The sequence below is a fragment of the Pseudophryne corroboree genome, chromosome 2 (assembly GCF_028390025.1).
Source record: "Pseudophryne corroboree isolate aPseCor3 chromosome 2, aPseCor3.hap2, whole genome shotgun sequence".
Taxonomy (NCBI): domain Eukaryota; kingdom Metazoa; phylum Chordata; class Amphibia; order Anura; family Myobatrachidae; genus Pseudophryne; species Pseudophryne corroboree.
Window position 1 is genome coordinate 385,376,235 of NC_086445.1, and position 19,966 is coordinate 385,396,200.

The window sequence follows — 19,966 nt, forward strand, 5'->3', positions numbered from 1 at the left end:
ATTAACCTTGAAAAATACAGTACTTATTCCATTCAGTGACTTCCAGCCATAAATACTGTAAGATCAGTTGCTTCACATTATTTTTGTAAACGCTCATTTAACACGATTGTTTGTTGTCTAAATATTACTCACTTCTTTTTGTATTTCCTAAACAGGGAGGGGCGAAAAATCAACTGTAAGTTCTTTTTATGCAAATTATGTTTGTGTCATTGTTAGCAATACATATTGTTATACTGTATGTACATACATTACCATACTTAAGGGGGGTACTCACGGAGCGATCACTGCTTAAAATCTAAGCAATCTGACTAGATTGCTTAGCTTTTAAGCATGATCGCTCCATGTGTACCCCCCACAGCGATAGCGATGCGCAGCCCCGCGCATCGCTATCGCTAGATTGGCCTGCCATGCAGGCCAATCTAGCATGTCGCTCATTTCACCCGCTGGGTGAAATGAGCGGCCCCCTCCGTCTCCCCACGCACCCTCAGCACACATTGAGCAGCGGGAGAGATGTGTGCTGAGTGGTTCGCTCAGCACACATCTCTCCCACGTCGGCCAGTGAGTACTGGTCTTTACTCTCATAAGAAGTTTAGGATATTGGGCCTAATTGGGAGGTGGCTGCAGTGCCGATGCTGGACATAGTGAAGCAATTATTTGCTACGGTGCATGCTTCTAAGTCGTATTGCGCTTGTGTCCCAATTGTGCCATACAGTTCACAGCTGCAATTTCAGACAAGCGCATGGACAAAATGTAGTGGCGTTCCTGGGCGGTGACAAGGAGGTGTCTTAAAGCACATATGGAGATGGTCTGTTTTATGGCGGGATTATGGGAGTGTGGCATGACCAAGAGCTGCCTGCACGGCCCGGCCACGGTGTGACGTCATATCGCTCAGTGTGTATGCACTGCCGCCGACCGCCTGGCCCGGGAGGGTGAAACACTAGGCGACGTCGCTCATAGAGCACATTGCCTAATGTGTACCCACCTTAAGGCTGTAACACAGCAATGTGATTATTTAACAAAGGGTCTGTAACAGAGACTGGATGCTGGAAGAGAGGGGAAGAATCCAGCTTCTTTTTTTATCATAAGTTTTTATTGAAGACACACAAAAATAAAACAAAAGCATATCAAAGTGATGGATAGTATATAACAAAGAAGAAAAATATACAGACATATTAAAGATATTAAGCAATAGTGCATAATTAATATGCAAACAATCTAAATGGTTGGCATAAAGAAGGGAACATAAATAAAACAAGGTATCATTAATAAATAAAATAAAAAGCAGATTATTTTTTTTTTTAAATATTAATAAATTACTAATAACATTCCTATCTCCTTTAGAGCTGCTTTACACACCCGACTTCCACATTGAGGTTTTGCATCCTTCTTGTTTACTTTTACTGATATTCCTACTTTGATTGTTAACACTATAATAGGCTCTTTCTGATATTCTATTATACTTGTGACTTAAAAAAGTAATTTCCATTCTCTTGTATTTCCAATTAGCCGGGCTGCTTCGGCTATCCTCTGAGCATCTTCTTCATCGTCATCAATGAGTTCTGTGAAAGGTTTTCTTACTATGGAATGCGAGGTAAAGGATTATATCCCATTTAATTTAGCGTCCTTCTATCAATCAAATTCTAAGCCATTAACAGTGATTTCTAAGAGAAGTAAAGATCTAACATTTTAGGAAAAATCTTTTATTTGAAATTAAAATTTGTTCAACATGTAACTAGTGCCAGGGAACTTATGTGGAATCTAGTCACTGAGACACATAGAAAATGCTCCAAGAGACATAGAAAATGCTCCAAGTCTTTTTCATTATTCAGTATGCAACGTGTATTTATCATTAAGGTTCAAAAAATAAAGACTTTCTATCTTCACTTCTAGGGGTGATAGACAATAATTTGCCAGCCGATATAGCAATAAAAAATATCCGGAAAGCTAAGAAATGCTTTGTGTTAAAAGAAGAAATAGACTGAAAAAACAACAGTATTTTAATAGTATTACCAAGAAAAAAAATATTTTAGCAATAAAGCACTTTTGTGGATTGCGTTTGCTATCACCATCTCAAGATGTCATAGGAGGGCCTCCTACAGTACTTGTACTGCTGAGGTACATCTTGCATATATGTTTGGGGAAATTAACACAGGAGAGCTCCGGCAATAGTTACAATACCTCCGGCGATCACCATTGATCGCCATCACTGGCTGCAGGGCTTTATAATTTGAGAAAAGCTCTATATCTGTCACTAATATCAGTTCTCAACATAATTAGGGCTCTTCTCCATTGAAATATATATATATATATATATATATATATACAGGCAGTGTTTCATTGATTAGGTAAATTAATCTGAGAGCTGTCTGGTCACATGATTTATATCTTCCTTATAGCGGTGTTGGTTTTGTACTTTAAATACTTTCTACAATGGGATGACAACCTTGCCACGGTGGTTTATCACACTTTTGTTGCTGTGTGTTACCTGACTCCAATCCTAGGAGCGATCATTGCTGACTCCTGGCTGGGGAAATTCAAGTAAGATAATCTTAAAATTTTATTCACTTCTAGAGACTTTATATTACTGTATATTTTTACTTATTTGAGTCTTTTTTTTGTCTTAATAATCTAATTAATGTATCTGCTTTACATACAGGACCATTGTCTATCTGTCTATTGTTTATGCAGTTGGTCAGGTCATTATGTCTGTAAGTTCCATTCATGATCTTACTGATGCAGACAGGAATGGAACCCCGGATACTCTTGGTCTCCACATGTAAGTATTTGTAATGTTAAGGGACAAGTCTAATCAAAATTCTGCATATTTTATATCTGGACTTTATGGAAGGTGCTGTATAGTCATTGTTGCATTAAATGTAGCTAAAGTCACAATTTCTATGTTTTCATTGTTGGTATTAATGGTACTCAGGGGTGGATTGGGTTGGAAAACCAGCCCGTGAAATTTCTAGAAGCAGCCCTAATGGGGGTGGGGTCTGTAGAGGGGGTGGGGTCTAATGATGGGCTGAGCATACATTTAGGGGATTAAATTTGATGGTCAGGTAGGAGATAAATGAAACTTCCAATCAGAGATGAAGATTTTGATATCAGAAAGGCTAAAAACTTAATAACTGACAGACCTACTACACTACAGGCATGCTCAGATGTCACACAGGAAAAGCCATTCAAAAATTATGTAAAATAATAAACATTTGTATTATTCACATATTGCATTGAATTAAAAAGGCATGTTACCCAGGTTCTGTAAATATAAGAGCGTGCACTCTCACTTCCTATTCTTTCATTAATGCCCCTTTCACGCTGCCAAAAATAACCCAGTATGACCCGGGTTGAAGGGCAGTGTGAACGGGTTGGCAGGTCGATGCGACTCGCTTACCCGTTCACTGTATGGGAACAGGCGGCACTTGGAGCAGGCGGCACTTGGAGATCATCTGATCTCCAAGCACCGCCTTCACTCATGACGCAGTGACGTCCTCTACACGGCAATATGTCGTGTCAAAGCCGCCAGTCTGAAAGGGGTCTCAAGCAGAATGCACCCGGGAAGAACCTGTGAAATCCCGCTAAAAGCAATGCGAAAGTGGCATTAGTGACACAGTTTCAACTTCACAAAAAGCAAAAAATTTGTTAATATTGTTGGCAGAATGTACTGGGCTATCTGGTGCATTGACATCAGTCCACACACGTAGTGACTTACACTGTAATGCAGGTTTATTTAGTGTACACAGGTGACTCAGATGTAACACTGATATCAGTAATCAGGAGCCCATATATCACACAAGGTAACAGTATTAGGTAGCATTACTTATCAGTAGATGTCTGTGGTGGTGAGGAATGGAGGATTGCACAGCCATGCAGTCTGACTCCCACTGTAGAATGATGATGCGGTGCCCGGCTCAGTGTCAGCTCTGGAGCTGGGATGCTTGCATTTTAACACTGTGAGTCTCTGTAGCTGAGATATGCCCCCAGTCTCAACTCTGCACACCTGTACACCAGGACACTGTCTTTCAGGCTCTGTGTGTGTCACACTCTCCTCACTCTCTCTGAGATGGAGGAACAGGAACTACATCATATGACTCTGCCTCTGAGTGACTCCTGGCACTAGAGGTCTAACACTAGGGGATGCACCCATAGACTGGTACACAGAAGGAGACAGGTACAGAGTGCACCATATTCTAACACTCCCCCTCGCTCAAGACTGTCTCCAGTCACAAGTTTAAAGAACATGACATTTTATCAAACTAATCAATAAAGTCACTCCTGTAACTGAAAACATAACGTGAAGCAAAAACAGTAAGAATAAATCAACATTAACCATATTTTAGTCCACATTCAATCAGGAATGCAAGTAGCAAGTGTGATGACCGTCTTTTTGTCAACATGTCGGCAATATTTTCTTCACTTGTAACCTATTCCACATTTACAGACTTGTTTTCCACCAAATCACGAATGAAATGATGTCTTATAGCAATATGCTTAGTTCGTCCATGATGCTTTATGCTACAAGAAAGATCAATTGCTCCCTTGTTATCACACTTTATGTTGATGATCTCACTGTGGTAAAGAAGACCTAATTCGCAAAATGTCTCGCTTATCCATAGCGCTTCTTTTGAAGTTTTTGTAAGTGCCATGTACTTGTTAGGGTCTCCTGCTCTGTGCTGCCATGTCGTCATGGCAACCGGGAGACAAGTGCTAGCGGAGTAACCTGAGCGTAGCTGATACTCCGGTTCGGGTCTTTTGCTGTGCAGTGGTTACAGGTTCTGTGCACGGCAGGGGATCCGGTGCTGGTTTTTGTGCTCACAGTCTGTGAGGTCTGAGTGGGGCGTGGACAGCACCTGCTATATAAACCCTCTTCTCAGGTTAGGCAGATGCTGCTGAATCTTTGTTGGTTAGTCAGTTCCTGAAAGCTAGCTAGTACTGTGTAAACTTTGTATTTGTTTGTTGCTTACTGCAAATAGGCCTTGGGATTTGGTATTACACTCTGCCAATCCAGACCTAGCAGTAAGACTGGAGTCAGTCGTTTAACATGCTGGGGTTCTTTTGCTACTCTGTGAACCTAGCAAGTTTGCGGCTGTATTCTCAGACTTGCATGCCAAAATCCTTTCTCACTGTGCAAGGTGTTCAGGTGTCAGTTTAGTGGCAGTAAGCTGAACCAGTGCACTGCAAGTGAGGACTAGGATTGTGGAGACTCTCCTTGTGTCTATTATTCCATCTCTGACCAAGGAGTTTACTGCCACACCCATTGGTAACCCTTAAGGGTTTTGCTGTTGCCCTTAGCAACAGCATTTCGGGTTCTCTACGTATTTGATCACCACATCTCGCTTCTTTCCATCTGAGCATTCCTAATACTAGGGAGACACCCAGTTTCTTAGCCTTTGGGCTTCTCTGTTCACTTTGTGTTTATTTTGTTACCCTATCACCTTCTGTGTATGTAATGTCATATTCCCCAGTCTGTCTGTGAGTTCATTTGTTTCGCATCCCTCACCGTTCAGACACCAGTACATTCCTGCTGGCACTGGTGTGCATAACTTATTCAGAAGCCTAATACTCCTGTTGAAATTTTGTGGGAATATGGAGCATACCCCTCAAAATACTTTGCAACAGGTGGTCGATCAGGTGCAGGTCCTGACTCGACAATTTAATGATTTGTCCATTAAAATGCACACCTCGCAGGCCGCTGGCGGAGCTCCCGCAGCAGCAGTACCTTCAGGGGTTAAGGAGCCAAAAGTAAATCTCCCGGATCGTTTTTCTGGAGATCGCTCGCAGTTCTTTTGTTTCAAGGAGAGCTGCAAGCTATATTTCCAGCTTAGGCCTCAGTCTTCTGGGTCGGAGATTCAGCGGGTGGGCATAGTGATTTCCTTGCTACAAGGAGACCCACAGGTCTGGGCATATGGGTTGCAGCCTGACTGTCCGTCGCTTAAAAGTGTTGATGCTTTTTTTACGGCACTGGGCATGTTGTATGATGACCCTGACAAGACGGCCTCAGCCGAGGCTCAGATTTCGTTCCTTAAGCAAGGGCGAAGGCCAGTTGAGGTTTATTGTACGGAGTTTTGGAGGTTGGCCCATGATACCCAGTGGAATGACCCAGCCCTGAGACACCAGTACCGAAGAGGTCTTTCTAACCAGTTAAAAGACGAACTGGTACAATATCCCTTGCCTGATAGCTTGGATCAGCTCATGCAGTTATCCATTCGGGTGGATAGACGGCTGAGAGAGCGCAGGCTTGAAAGGGAGACCGAGGTTTCCTTCTTTCCCAAGGGAACCTCAGACTCTGAGGAATTTTCCGAGGAGCCTATGCAGATTGGGTGAGAAGACGCGGAGGAGACAGCAGGGGTTATGTTTGTACTGTGGGAATAAAGGTCATGTGGTAGTATCATGCCCAGAAAAGCCGGAAAACTTCAGGGCCTGAGGGTGATGGGAAATATCCTGTCAGGCCAGAAGTCAGAATTTCCCAAGAAGACTTTTATCATTCCGGTGACCTTGAAGATCCTCGGTCAAACTGTCAAGACTGAGGCCTTTGTGGACAGTGGGGCCGACGGGGTTTTTATGGACCGCCAATTCGCCCTGAAACACTCTGTTCCCTTAGTACCCTTGGCATCGGAAATTGAGATTTGTGGGTTAAACGGGGAACCATTATCCCAGGGTAAAATTACCTCTTGCACTAGCCAGATTTCTTTGTTTATTGGAGCCACACACTCTGAAAAATTGTCCTTTTATGTGACTGTCTGTACTTTTGCTCCATTGGTGTTGGGGTTACCCTGGTTAAGGGCCCACAATCCTCAATTTGACTGGGTCTCTGGGGAGATTCTTAGTTGGGGTACTGATTGTTTCAGGAGTTGCTTGAGCCTTCCAGCAGGCTTTCGCAGCTAAGTTTGCCAGGATTGCCAGGATGTTATGCAGATTTTGCGGACGTGTTCTCCAAAAGAGTTGCAGAGGTACTACCTCCCCATCGCCCCTATGACTGTGCCATTGATTTGTTGCCGAATGCTAAGCTTCCCAAGAGCAGGTTGTACTCCCTGTCACGTCCTGAGACTCAGGCTATGGCAGAGTACATTCAGGAGAACTTGGCTAAGGGATTTATCAGACCTTCACAGTCTCCAGTTGGGTCGGGGTTCTTCTTCGTGGGTAAAAAGGACGGTTCGTTGCGACCCTGCATCGACTTCAGGGAATTGAACCGTATCACGATTAAAAACTCATACCCACTGCCTCTCATTTCGGTCTTGTTTGACCAGCTTCGTACTGCCACCATTTTTTCTAAGATTGACCTACGCGGTGCGTACAATCTAATCCGAATAAGAGAGGGGGATGAATGGAAGACTGCTTTTAATACCCACTCAGGGCATTATGAATATTTGGTGATGCCTTTTGGGCTCTGTAATGCCCCGGCAGTCTTCCAGGACTTCATGAACGATGTGCTCAGGGAATATTTGGATAGATTCTTAGTTGTATACTTAGATGACATCCTAATCTTCTCCCATTCCCTGGAGGAACATCGGAAGCATGTACGCTTAGTCCTCCAGTAACTCAGAGACCACCGGCTTGGGGCGAAGCTGGAGAAGTGCGAATTTGAAGTTCAGCAAATCGCATTTCTAGGATATATTATCTCTCCAGAAGGTTTCCAAATGGAGGGTTCCAAGGTACAGGCAGTCCTGGATTGGGTGCAGCCCACTAGTTTGAAGGCGCTTCAGCGTTTTCTGGGCTTTGCAAATTTTTATAGACGATTTATCGCTGGATTTTCGTCTATAGTGGCGCCCTTGGTGGCACTCACTAAGAAAGGGGCGGATGTTGCTCACTGGTCTTGTGAGGCCAAAGCGGCTTTTGCCCGTCTCAAAAGGGCATTTGTCTCGGCCAAGGTGCTGCGACACCCAGATCCAGAGCGTCCTTTTGTGGTGGAGGTGGATGCCTCTGAGATGGGTATTGGGGCAGTGCTCTCTCAGATGGGGGTGTCTGATAATCGCCTTCATCCCTGTGCTTACTTTTCCCGTAAATTTTCGCCTGCCGAGATGAATTATGACGTGGGTAACCGGGAATTGTTGGCTATTAAGGATGCACTCGAGGAGTGGAAACACTGGCTTGAGAGGGCTAAGTTTGTGGTCTCAATTCTCACCGACCATAAGAATTTGGCATATTTAGAGTCAGCGAAGCGCCTCAATGCCAGGCAGGCACGATGGGCTTTGTTTTTTGCTCTCTTTAATTTTTTGATAACATATCGCCCTGGGTCAAAAAACATCAAGGCTGATGCGCTCTCGCGGAGTTTTGCTCCAATCCAGGAGACCACCGAGGAGCCATTGCCCATTGTGTCCCCATCATGTATTAAAGTGGGCATTACCCAGGACCTCTTGTCATTAGTCCTTAGAGCACAGGAGTAGGCTCCTCCAGACCTTCCGGTAGGTCTTTTGTTTGTGCCTCCTAGGTTAAGACAGCGAGTGTTCCTGGAATTCCATGCCAAGAAGTCGGCAGGTCACCCGGGTATTGCCAGAACTCGGGAGTTGCTATCTAGGGCGGTGTGGTGGCCCTCGGTGGCTAGGGATGTGGATCAGTGGGTTCGGGCATGTGACATCTGTGCCCGAAATAAGACTCCTAGAGGGGTTCCTGTTGGCCCATTACATCCACTCTCTATTCCATCTAAGCCATGGACCCACATTTCAATGGATTTTGTGGTGGACTTGCCCAAATCCTCGGGGATGACAGCCATCTGGGTTGTCGTTGACAGGTTTTCGAAGATGGCGCACTTCGTTCCATTGGTTGGGCTGCCATCGGCCAGATGCCTGTCTGAATTATTTATGCTGCATGTTGTGCGCCTCCACGGGTTGCCACTTGAGGTGGTCTCTGACCGCGGATCCCAGTTTGTGGCCAAATTCCGGAGGGCATTTTGTTCCGATCTCCAGATTTTGGCAGCTTGTCGTCAGGCTACCATCCGCAGTCTAATGGGCAGACTGAAAGGGTGAACCAGTCCTTGGAGCAGTTCCTCAGGTGTTATGTCTCCAAGTGTCAGACTGACTGGGTTGCTCATCTGTCCATGGCGGAGTTTGCCTATAACAACGCGGCTCACTCTGCTACAGGGATCTCTCCCTTCCTTTGTGTGTATGGGCATCATCCTAAGGTCAATTCTTTTGACCCCCTGGACTCCACGCCTGGTGGTTCCTCTGTGGTTTCGGTCCTTAGAGGTATTTGGAGGAAAGTGAAGAAAGCCCTTGTGTCTGTGTCATTAGTGACCAAAAGGGTTTTTGATAAGCGGAAAAGACCCTGCAGCTTCAAATTAGGAGACTTCGTCTGGTTGTCTACCAAGAATTTGAAGTTGAGACAGCCATCTCATAAGTTAGGCCCCTGGTTCATCGGTCCTTATAAGATCACTAGGGTTATCAATCCGGTGGCATTTCAGTTAGATCTACCCCGTTCTTTGGGTATCAATAAAACATTTCATTGTTCCCTTTTAAAACAGGCGATTAGTGATCCTTCTTCCAGTGGAAGACCTTCCCCTCTTCTAATACGTGGCCAGAGGGAGTTTGTTGTTGAAAGGATTCTTGACTCCAAGATGGTTCGGGGTCGGCTGTCATTTTTGGTGCACTGGAAGGGGTATGGCCCGGAGGAGCGGTCGTCGGTGCGCAGTTGTGATCTTCATGCCCCCAGACTGTTACGCTCTTTCTTCTCGCAGTTCCCCGATAAACCCGGTGGTAGGGGTTCTTTGACCCCTCGTCAGAGGGGGGGTACTGTTAGGGTCTCCTGCTCTGTGCTGCCACGTCGTCATGGCAACCGGGAGACAAGTGCTAGCGGAGTAACCTGAGCGTAGCTGATACTCCGGTTCGGGTCTTTTGCTGTGCAGTGGTTACAGGCTCTGTGCACGGCAGGGGATCCGGTGCTGGTTTTTGTGCTCACAGTCTGAGAGGTCTGAGTGGGGCGTGGACAGCACCTGCTATATAAACCCTCTTCTCAGGTTAGGCAGATGCTGCTGAATCTTTGTTGGTTAGTCAGTTCCTGAAAGCTAGCTAGTACTGTGTAAACTTTGTATTTGTTTGTTGCTTACTGCAAATAGGCCTTGGGATTTGGTATTACACTCTGCCAATCCAGACCTAGCAGTAAGACTGGAGTCAGTTGTTTAACCTGCTGGGGTTCTTTTGCTACTCTGTGAACCTAGCAAATTTGCGGCTGTATTCTCAGACTTGCATGCCAAAATCCTTTCTCACTGTGCAAGGTGTTCAGGTGTCAGTTTAGTGGCAGTTGTCAGGTCCGGGTGTTTTTGTGAATCCGTTAACCCGGAACCAACCACAGGTGTAGGTGCTGGGCTATGAAGAAAGCAGGGAGGACGAAGAAAGTTCCGATTCATATATTTATTCAAAATAATAATTCAGTAAAGGGTTAACTGACAAGTTGTTAATCATCATATTATACTGAAGTATTGCAGGAATAATATGCAAGAGAAAACTCGAAAATAAATAAAAGAAATGTTCATGGAAACATATGCAAAACAAGCTGATGAATAAATGTTGGATTGTCCAAATATAAACAAGCTTTGATGCAGAGCTGCAGAATGTGATTAACTGGATAATGCAGACATGAAGAGATAACTGTAAGGATTTGCAATGGAGTTTTGAGAGTTAACTGAGAGACTGTGAAGAATTATCCTTGTTATGACAACATAGCAAATATAAACAAACTTTGATGCTGAACTGTAGAATGTTATTAACTGGATAATGCAGACATGAAGAGATAACTGTAAGGATTTGCAATGGAGTTTTGAGAGTTAACTGAGAGACTGTGAAGAATTATCCTTGTTATGACAACATAGCAAATATAAACAAACTTTGATGCTGAACTGTAGAATGTTATTAACTGGATAATGCAGACATGAAGAGATAACTGTAAGAATTAGCAATGGAGCTTTGAGAGTTAACTGAGAGACTGTGATGAATTATCCTTGTAAAGACAACATAGCAAAAAGTACTGAATTGGGTTACTTGCGGGTTCCGGAGATCACTGTGAAACTGTAGTAGAAGACAAGGTGATGAATGGGTTAAATGCAGAGTTGAACAAACGAACAGCTGAGAGAAATGAGATCCTGCAGACTTTGTAGGATAGGCAGACTGACAAGGTAACCTCATGCAGGACACTGGGAATCCAAGTATTTCCAATAGGTGTGCAATTGACTGATAGCACAATGGAGAGCCGGTAGATCTTTGGCAGTGAAGGCTGCAAACGGACCTCTGGGAACGGAGGCGATATCTGGACCACGGGAATCACACAGGAATGCACGGAGAGAGTTCAGAGCTAGAGCACAGCTTTGATACAACAAAGCACTGGCCCAGAGTAACATAATCCCAGCCTACTTAAAGGCAGCACAAGCACGGGATTGGCTTACACCTGCCCACAGGTGTTTTCACAAGTGCTCTGTATTAGCTATTTGGTCTCCAACATGGCCACCTCCTATACAGCAGACACACTGCAGTGCCTTAGGCCATTTGGTCCCCGCACTCACAGTTCCCAGACTCTGCATTACCTGTGCCATTGATCATGCCGTGTCCCCACACGGGCGCACAGCACCGCAAGCAACCGCACTGGCAATGGATGAACCCCAGAACCCGCAGAGGTGAGAGACCGGTTCGTGACAGTACCCCCTCTTCTACGGGTGGTCTCCGAACACCTTTGAACCTTGTCAGGATTTTTGGAGAAGTATTTCTGTACCAGTCTTGGAGCATGAACATCTTCAGAGAAAACCCAGGATCTCTCCTCCGGACCGTAACCCTTCCAGTCGACCAGAAACTGTAAACGTCCATATCGGGAACGTGAGTCCACAATCTCTTTAACTTCAAATTCCTCATTCTGCAAAGAGTGAACTTTAGGAGATTTGGACTGGGTAGTACGGAACTTATTGAGAATCAAAGGCTTCAGTAAAGATGTATGAAAGGCGTTAGGAATTCTCAAAGACGGTGGCAACTTGACTTTGTATGACTCAGGGTTGAGTACCTTTACAATGGGAAATGGACCAATAAACCTGAGAGCAAATTTCTTAGAAGGAACTTTGAACTTGAGATTGCGCGTAGAAATCCAAACTTGGTCTCCCACTTAGTAATTCGGTACAGCTTTACGTTTTCTATCTGCAAAAGATTTATAACGAGTGGAAGTTTTGACCAAGGACTTACGTACGCAACTCCAGATGCTAGATAGACGTTGAAGCTCTTGATCTGCTGCTGAAACCTCTAGGGCTGGCAATGGATGAAACTCTGGTGGAGAACTTCTTGGACTCTTATGTTGGGCACATTTAGGACATGCTGCTATAAACTCTTGGACATCGGCTTTGAGACGTGGCCACCAATAAGACTGTTGAATAAATTCGAGAGTCTTTAGAACCCCATGATGACCCATGAAGGAAGAGGAGTGAGCCCAGGTAAGCAGCTGTTTTCGGAGACTTGTGGCAACAAAGGTCTTGCCAGGCGGAGGAACTGGAGAGGTTCGAGTCATTAAAAAGGACGTAGGATTCACAATGGCTTGATTCGTGGTAGCATCATTTAATTCAGAAGAAGCAAAGGACCGGGAAAGGGCATCTGCCTTTTTGTTCTGAGACCCTGGACGATAGGTGAGTTTGAAATCAAATCGTGAGAAGAAAAGCGCCCATCGAGTTTGTCGTGAATTCAAACACTGAGCTGACTGCAGATACAGAAGATTCTTATGATCAGTATAAACTGTAATGCGATGATGAGCTCCTTCTAGAAGGTATCTCCACTCCTCAAATGCCAACTTGATGGCAAGTAACTCTTGCTCACCGATTGCATAATTACGTTCTGCCGGGAGGAACTTACGGGAGAAATATCCGCAGGGATGGACCTTTTTATCTTCAAAGACTTGTGACAACACAGCTCCTACTGCTTCTGTAGATGCATGCACCTCTAGTAGAAAGGGACGATTCAAATCAGGCTGACGAAGAATGGGGGCTGACACAAAGGCTTGCTTTAAATCAGAGAAGGCTTTGATTGCTTCAGAAGACCAGTTCGTAGGATTTGCTCCCTTGCGAGTTAGGGCTGTGATAGGAGCAGCTAACGTAGAATAATTCTTAATGAATCTCCTATAGAAATTAGCAAAGCCAAGAAATCGCTGAATCCCCTTGAGAGTTGTAGGAGTGGACCAATCCCGGATAGCTCGCGTCTCTGGGATGGATAGCGGATGAATTTGTCCCCTAGGAGGGGTCTTGCCCGGAACCAGGACGACTGGGCAGTCCCATTCACGATGAGGAGGTAGAGAGTTTGCTGCTTGCTTACTGGAAACATCCGCAAGGGATTGATACACCGGAGGTAGATCGGAAAGGCTAATTGACCGAAGAGGTACAATTGCAGCTACACAGTCCTTGGTACAAGATTTACCCCATGAAAGGACTTCCATGGTTTGCCAATTGAGTTGAGGATTATGTTTCTGCAGCCAAGGTAAACCAAGTATCACATCTTGAGAGGCTTTGGGAATCACGTAGAAGGAGAGGTATTCGGAATGGAGCTCACCAACTTTCATCTTGAGACATACGGTTCGATGAGTAATTATACCATCTGGAATTCGACTTCCATCCACTGCTGTAACGGCAACTGCTGCTTCCAGAGGCATGGTTTGAACTTTAGACCGCATGACAAAGGCTGAGGAGATGAAGTTCTCGGCTGCCCCGGAATCTAGGAGAGCTGAAACTTTCACTGTAGAACTTGGAACTTCTAATTGAATAGACAAGGTCGGCTCTTTCCCAGAACGTGATTCTAGAGTAACTCCTAGCTTAACCTCTCTTGAATAAGCTAGGAGGCGAGAGTTTCCCGGTCGGAGTTTGCAGAATTTAACTAAATGTTCGGAGGACCCACAGTACATGCAGAGGTTACCCTGTCGACGACGAAGTCGTTCCTCCTCTGTGAGGCGAGAGCGCCCAATCTGCATAGGTTCTTCAGTCATTACTGGAGACTGTGATGAAGAATCTTGTCGAGGTCTAGGATGATCACGTGGACTGGATCGCTCTGCCCTGGATTTCTCTAAACATCGCTCCCTGTGACGTAGGTCAAATTTGTTACAGAGAGAAATCAATTCATCCAGTTTAATTGGCACATCCCGGATAGTTAAATCATCCTTGATTCTCTCTGAAAGTCCATTCCAAAACACGGCGATCAGGGCCTCCTCATTCCAGTTTAACTCCGAAGACAACGTGCGAAACTGAATAATATATTGACTGACAGGACGTAAACCTTGACGTAGACGGAGAATCTCCAAGGATGCTGAGGTGGTCCTGCCTGGTTCGTCAAAGATTCTCCGGAAGGAAGATACGAACTCTTTGTAATTAGAGAGGATAGGATCACCTCTCTCCCATAATGGTGATGCCCACTCCAGAGCCTGACCGGAGAGGAGGGCAATAATATATGCAACTTTAGAACGAGCTGATGGGAAACTGGAGGACAACAGTTCGAACTGGATCTCGCATTGATTCAGGAATCCTCTGCAAAGTTTTGGGGTTCCGTCAAACTTACTCGGAGAGGGTAACTGCAAGCGGGACGTAGGTAGCGTCACAGGAGAAGCTGTAGTGGTAACTGGGACATCCAGGGTTGGAATCTGGACTTGGAACGTTTTAATAGCCGTATGAAGAGTCTCTAAACGGTCTGCCATAGTTTGCATAAACTGCACTATTTGTGTCTGTATAGACTCCTGGTTTTCCAGACGGGAAAGGATATCTGACGTAGCACCGCCTCCTGCGAATTGGTCACTTGACGGATCCATGTGGCCAGTGCTTACTGTCAGGTCCGGGTGTTTTTGTGAATCCGTTAACCCGGAACCAACCACAGGTGTAGGTGCTGGGCTATGAAGAAAGCAGGGAGGACGAAGAAAGTTCCGATTCATATATTTATTCAAAATAATAATTCAGTAAAGGGTTAACTGACAAGTTGTTAATCATCATATTATACTGAAGTATTGCAGGAATAATATGCAAGAGAAAACTCGAAAATAAATAAAAGAAATGTTCATGGAAACATATGCAAAACAAGCTGATGAATAAATGTTGGATTGTCCAAATATAAACAAGCTTTGATGCAGAGCTGCAGAATGTGATTAACTGGATAATGCAGACATGAAGAGATAACTGTAAGGATTTGCAATGGAGTTTTGAGAGTTAACTGAGAGACTGTGAAGAATTATCCTTGTTATGACAACATAGCAAATATAAACAAACTTTGATGCTGAACTGTAGAATGTTATTAACTGGATAATGCAGACATGAAGAGATAACTGTAAGGATTTGCAATGGAGTTTTGAGAGTTAACTGAGAGACTGTGAAGAATTATCCTTGTTATGACAACATAGCAAATATAAACAAACTTTGATGCTGAACTGTAGAATGTTATTAACTGGATAATGCAGACATGAAGAGATAACTGTAAGAATTAGCAATGGAGCTTTGAGAGTTAACTGAGAGACTGTGATGAATTATCCTTGTAAAGACAACATAGCAAAAAGTACTGAATTGGGTTACTTGCGGGTTCCGGAGATCACTGTGAAACTGTAGTAGAAGACAAGGTGATGAATGGGTTAAATGCAGAGTTGAACAAACGAACAGCTGAGAGAAATGAGATCCTGCAGACTTTGTAGGATAGGCAGACTGACAAGGTAACCTCATGCAGGACACTGGGAATCCAAGTATTTCCAATAGGTGTGCAATTGACTGATAGCACAATGGAGAGCCGGTAGATCTTTGGCAGTGAAGGCTGCAAACGGACCTCTGGGAACGGAGGCGATATCTGGACCACGGGAATCACACAGGAATGCACGGAGAGAGTTCAGAGCTAGAGCACAGCTTTGATACAACAAAGCACTGGCCCAGAGTAACATAATCCCAGCCTACTTAAAGGCAGCACAAGCACGGGATTGGCTTACACCTGCCCACAGGTGTTTTCACAAGTGCTCTGTATTAGCTATTTGGTCTCCAACATGGCCACCTCCTATACAGCAGACACACTGCAGTGCCTTAGGCCATTTGGTCCCCGCACTCACAGTTCCCAGACTCTGCATTACCTGTGCCATTGATCATGCCGTGTCCCCACACGGGCGCACAGCACCGCAAGCAACCGCACTGGCAATGGATGAACCCCAGAACCCGCAGAGGTGAGAGACCGGTTCGTGACAGCAGTAAGCTGAACCAGTGCACTGCAAGTGAGGACTAGGATTGTGGAGACTCTCCTTGTGTCTATTATTCCATCTCTGACCAAGGAGTTTACTGCCACACCCGTTGGTAACCCTTTAGGGTTTTGCTGTTGCCCTTAGCAACAGCATTTCGGGTTCTCTACGTATTTAATCACCACATCTCGCTTCTTTCCATATGAGCATTCCTAATACTAGGGAGACACCCAGTTTCTTAGCCTTTGGGCTTCTCTGTTCACTTTGTGTTTATTTTGTTACCCTATCACCTTCTGTGTATGTAATGTCATATTCCCCAGTCTGTCTGTGAGTTCATTTGTTTCGCATCCCTCACCGTTCAGACACCAGTACATTCCTGCTGGCACTGGTGTGCATAACAGTACTCTGCATCTGTTGTAGAAAGAGCAACTGTGGGTTGTTTCCTACTTGCCCAGCTTACGGCTGCACTTGCTAGTGCAAACAGGTATCCGGTATAGGAATGTCTATCATCCTAATCTGATCCCCATTCGGTGTCATAGAGTACTTTTAAGCTGGTATCTGATGATGTTGTAAATTTCAGCTTTAGTGAACTTGTACCTTTGAGGTACTTTAGTATTCTCTTTACTGCAATCCAGTGTCGTCTCCCAGGATTGTTTGCAAACTGGCATGCCCAGCTCACTGCATGTGTGATATCAGGTCGTGTCCCAATACTTGCATACATCAAACTTCCAATAGCATTTTTGCCAAGGGATTTCTTGCATTTTCTCTATCTCCCCCTTGCTACTTGGTGACATGGCCTTAACTATCTTTGTACTTTTATCAATGGGAGTACTTACTGGTTTTGCATCTGTCATTCCGTATCTGGAAATTATTGCCTCAATGTATGTTTGTTGGTCAATTGTGACAGTTCCCTCTTGCAGGTTTTGTACAATTTTCATACCTAATAGATGATTTGCACGGCCTAGATCTTTCAACTTAAATATTTGTTTAAGCTGGTGCTTGACGTCAGTGATGTGATCTTCTTGACCTGCCAAAAGTAAATCATCCATATAGACAGCTCTGATGAACAACTTTTCTTTGATGGTTTTGTGGTACAGGCAGTGATCAGTCTCTGACCTAACAAAGTAAATTTCTAGTAACGCTGCATCCAACTTTACATACCAGCAAAGACCACTTTGCTTGAGGCCGTATAGCGACTTCTTTAAGAGACAAACTTTCCCAGTTTGGAATATGTCCATATCATAATGTTCAGGTGGATCCTCATAAATTTCCTCAATCAATTCTCCATTTAGGAATGCGGAATCAAAGTCTAGTTGATCTAACAGTAGATTATGTAGTGTTGACAGTTCTGTATCAATTGCTGACTTCTACTCTGCTTGACTTTGCTTCCTGTATGTTTTGAGGTTCACAGTAAGCTAATTTGCATACTTCTCACTGTATTTCTTGGCTGGAACACCTTTGTTACTCCTCATGGAACTTCTGTTCCCTGACTTGTTGTCTGCTTTGACACTCTCAGTTTCAGACACGCTTTCTGCTGCCTTTACATCCAATAATACATTTAGTTGTTGCTCCACTGCTCCAGTTAGTGGTGCTGTCTCGTAGAATACCACATCTCTGGATTTAAGAAGACGTTTACATATGTAGATGTTCTGATTGCAGCAGCTGTGCATGGGGGGGGGGGGAACGGCCAATGAGGGGAGCAGGGAACGCGCCTGGCCAGGATCTGATCCAGGGTCCTGGCATCCCAATCCGCCCCTGATGGTACTCATAGCCGGATTAAGCCTCTGGAGGGCCCGGGGCACTTAAAACAGGGGAGGGCCCATCCCCACTCATCTGGCCCCCCCTCTTGTCATCCCAGGCCAGAATGATCTCCTCCTACTACCGCACGGGTGGGGGGTGATGAAAAAAATGTTACAGGGAGACACTTCAGGACTCAGACACCCCTAGGTGTTTTTGTATGCTAAAATAGTTAAATAAGTTTTAAAATAGACATTCTTGATGATAATAATAATAATAATAATAATCAACAATTTCTGATTACGTTTTTGTGAAAGCAATTCATCAGCTAAGAAGGGATGTAGTTATGTGACGGACTATACTGATGCCGGGATCCTGGCCGATTCAGAGCCCGTCAGTTGGCATGCCAACTAACAGGGACTATTCCCACTCATGGGTGTCCCCCCGCCGGCAATCTAAACATCAGGATCCTGGTGTCAGTATGGTGACCGGCGGGATTCCAAATGCCAGTCACCCGAACCCAACCCGCTAAGAGGGTTATTTCTAGAGATGTGCACTTGAAATTTTTCGGGTTTTGTGTTTTGGTTTTGGGTTCGGTTCCGCGGCCGTGTTTTGGGTTCGACCGCGTTTTGGCAAAACCTCACCGAATTTTTTTTGTCGGATTCGGGTGTGTTTTGGATTCGGGTGTTTTTTTTTAAAAACACTTAAAAACAGCTTAAATCATAGAATTTGGGGGTCATTTTGATCCCAAAGTATTATTAACCTCAAAAAACATAATTTCCACTCATTTTCAGTCTATTCTGAATACCTCACACGTCACAATATTATTTTTAGTCCTAAAATTTGCACCTAGGTCGCTGGATGACTAAGCTAAGCGACCCTAGTGGCCGACACAAACACCGTGCCCATCTAGGAGTGGCACTGCAGTGTCACGCAGGATGGCCCTTCCAAAAAACCCTCCCCAAACAGCACATGACGCAAAGAAAAAAAGAGGCGCAATGAGGTAGCTGTGTGAGTAAGATAAGCGACCCTAGTGGCCGACACAAACACCGTGCCCATCTAGGAGTGGCACTGCAGTGTCACGCAGGATGGCCCTTCCAAAAAACCCTCCCCAAACAGCACATGACGCAAAGAAAAAAAGAGGCGCAATGAGGTAGCTGTGTGAGTAAGATAAGCGACCCTAGTGGCCGACACAAACACCGGGCCCATCTAGGAGTGGCACTGCAGTGTCACGCAGGATGGCCCTTCCAAAAAACCCTCCCCAAACAGCACATGACGCAAAGAAAAAAAGAGGCGCAATGAGGTAGCTGTGTGAGTAAGATAAGCGACCCTAGTGGCCGACACAAACACCGGGCCCATCTAGGAGTGGCACTGCAGTGTCACGCAGGATGGCCCTTCCAAAAAACCCTCCCCAAACAGCACATGACGCAAAGAAAAAAAGAGGCGCAATGAGGTAGCTGTGTGAGTAAGATAAGCGACCCTAGTGGCCGACACAAACACCGGGCCCATCTAGGAGTGGCACTGCAGTGTCACGCAGGATGGCCCTTCCAAAAAACCCTCCCCAAACAGCACATGACGCAAAGAAAAAAAGAGGCGCAATGAGGTAGCTGTGTGAGTAAGATAAGCGACCCTAGTGGCCGACACAAACACCGTGCCCATCTAGGAGTGGCACTGCAGTGTCACGCAGGATGGCCCTTCCAAAAAACCCTCCCCAAACAGCACATGACGCAAAGAAAAAAAGAGGCGCAATGAGGTAGCTGTGTGAGTAAGATAAGCGACCCTAGTGGCCGACACAAACACCGGGCCCATCTAGGAGTGGCACTGCAGTGTCACGCAGGATGGCCCTTCCAAAAAACATTCCACAAACAGCACATGACGCAAAGAAAAATGAAAGAAAAAAGAGGTGCAAGATGGAATTGTCCTTGGGCCCTCCCACCCACCCTTATGTTGTATAAACAGGACATGCACACTTTAACCAACCCATCATTTCAGTGACAGGGTCTGCCACACGACTGTGACTGAAATGACGGGTTGGTTTGGACCCCCACCAAAAAAGAAGCAATTAATCTCTCCTTGCACAAACTGGCTCTACAGA

General features: G+C 45.0%; 1 protein-coding gene across 1 annotated transcript in view; it reads left to right on the forward strand.

The window, feature by feature from the left end:
- Positions 1-19,966, forward strand: part of SLC15A1 (solute carrier family 15 member 1) — a 127,961-nt gene that overhangs the window by 5,941 nt on the left and 102,054 nt on the right. Inside the window, exons 3-6 of the mRNA XM_063950765.1 lie at positions 156-175; positions 1,507-1,591; positions 2,397-2,538; positions 2,657-2,776. Coding sequence (XP_063806835.1) covers positions 156-175; positions 1,507-1,591; positions 2,397-2,538; positions 2,657-2,776 — 367 coding nt within the window. The remainder of the gene's footprint in view (positions 1-155; positions 176-1,506; positions 1,592-2,396; positions 2,539-2,656; positions 2,777-19,966) is intronic.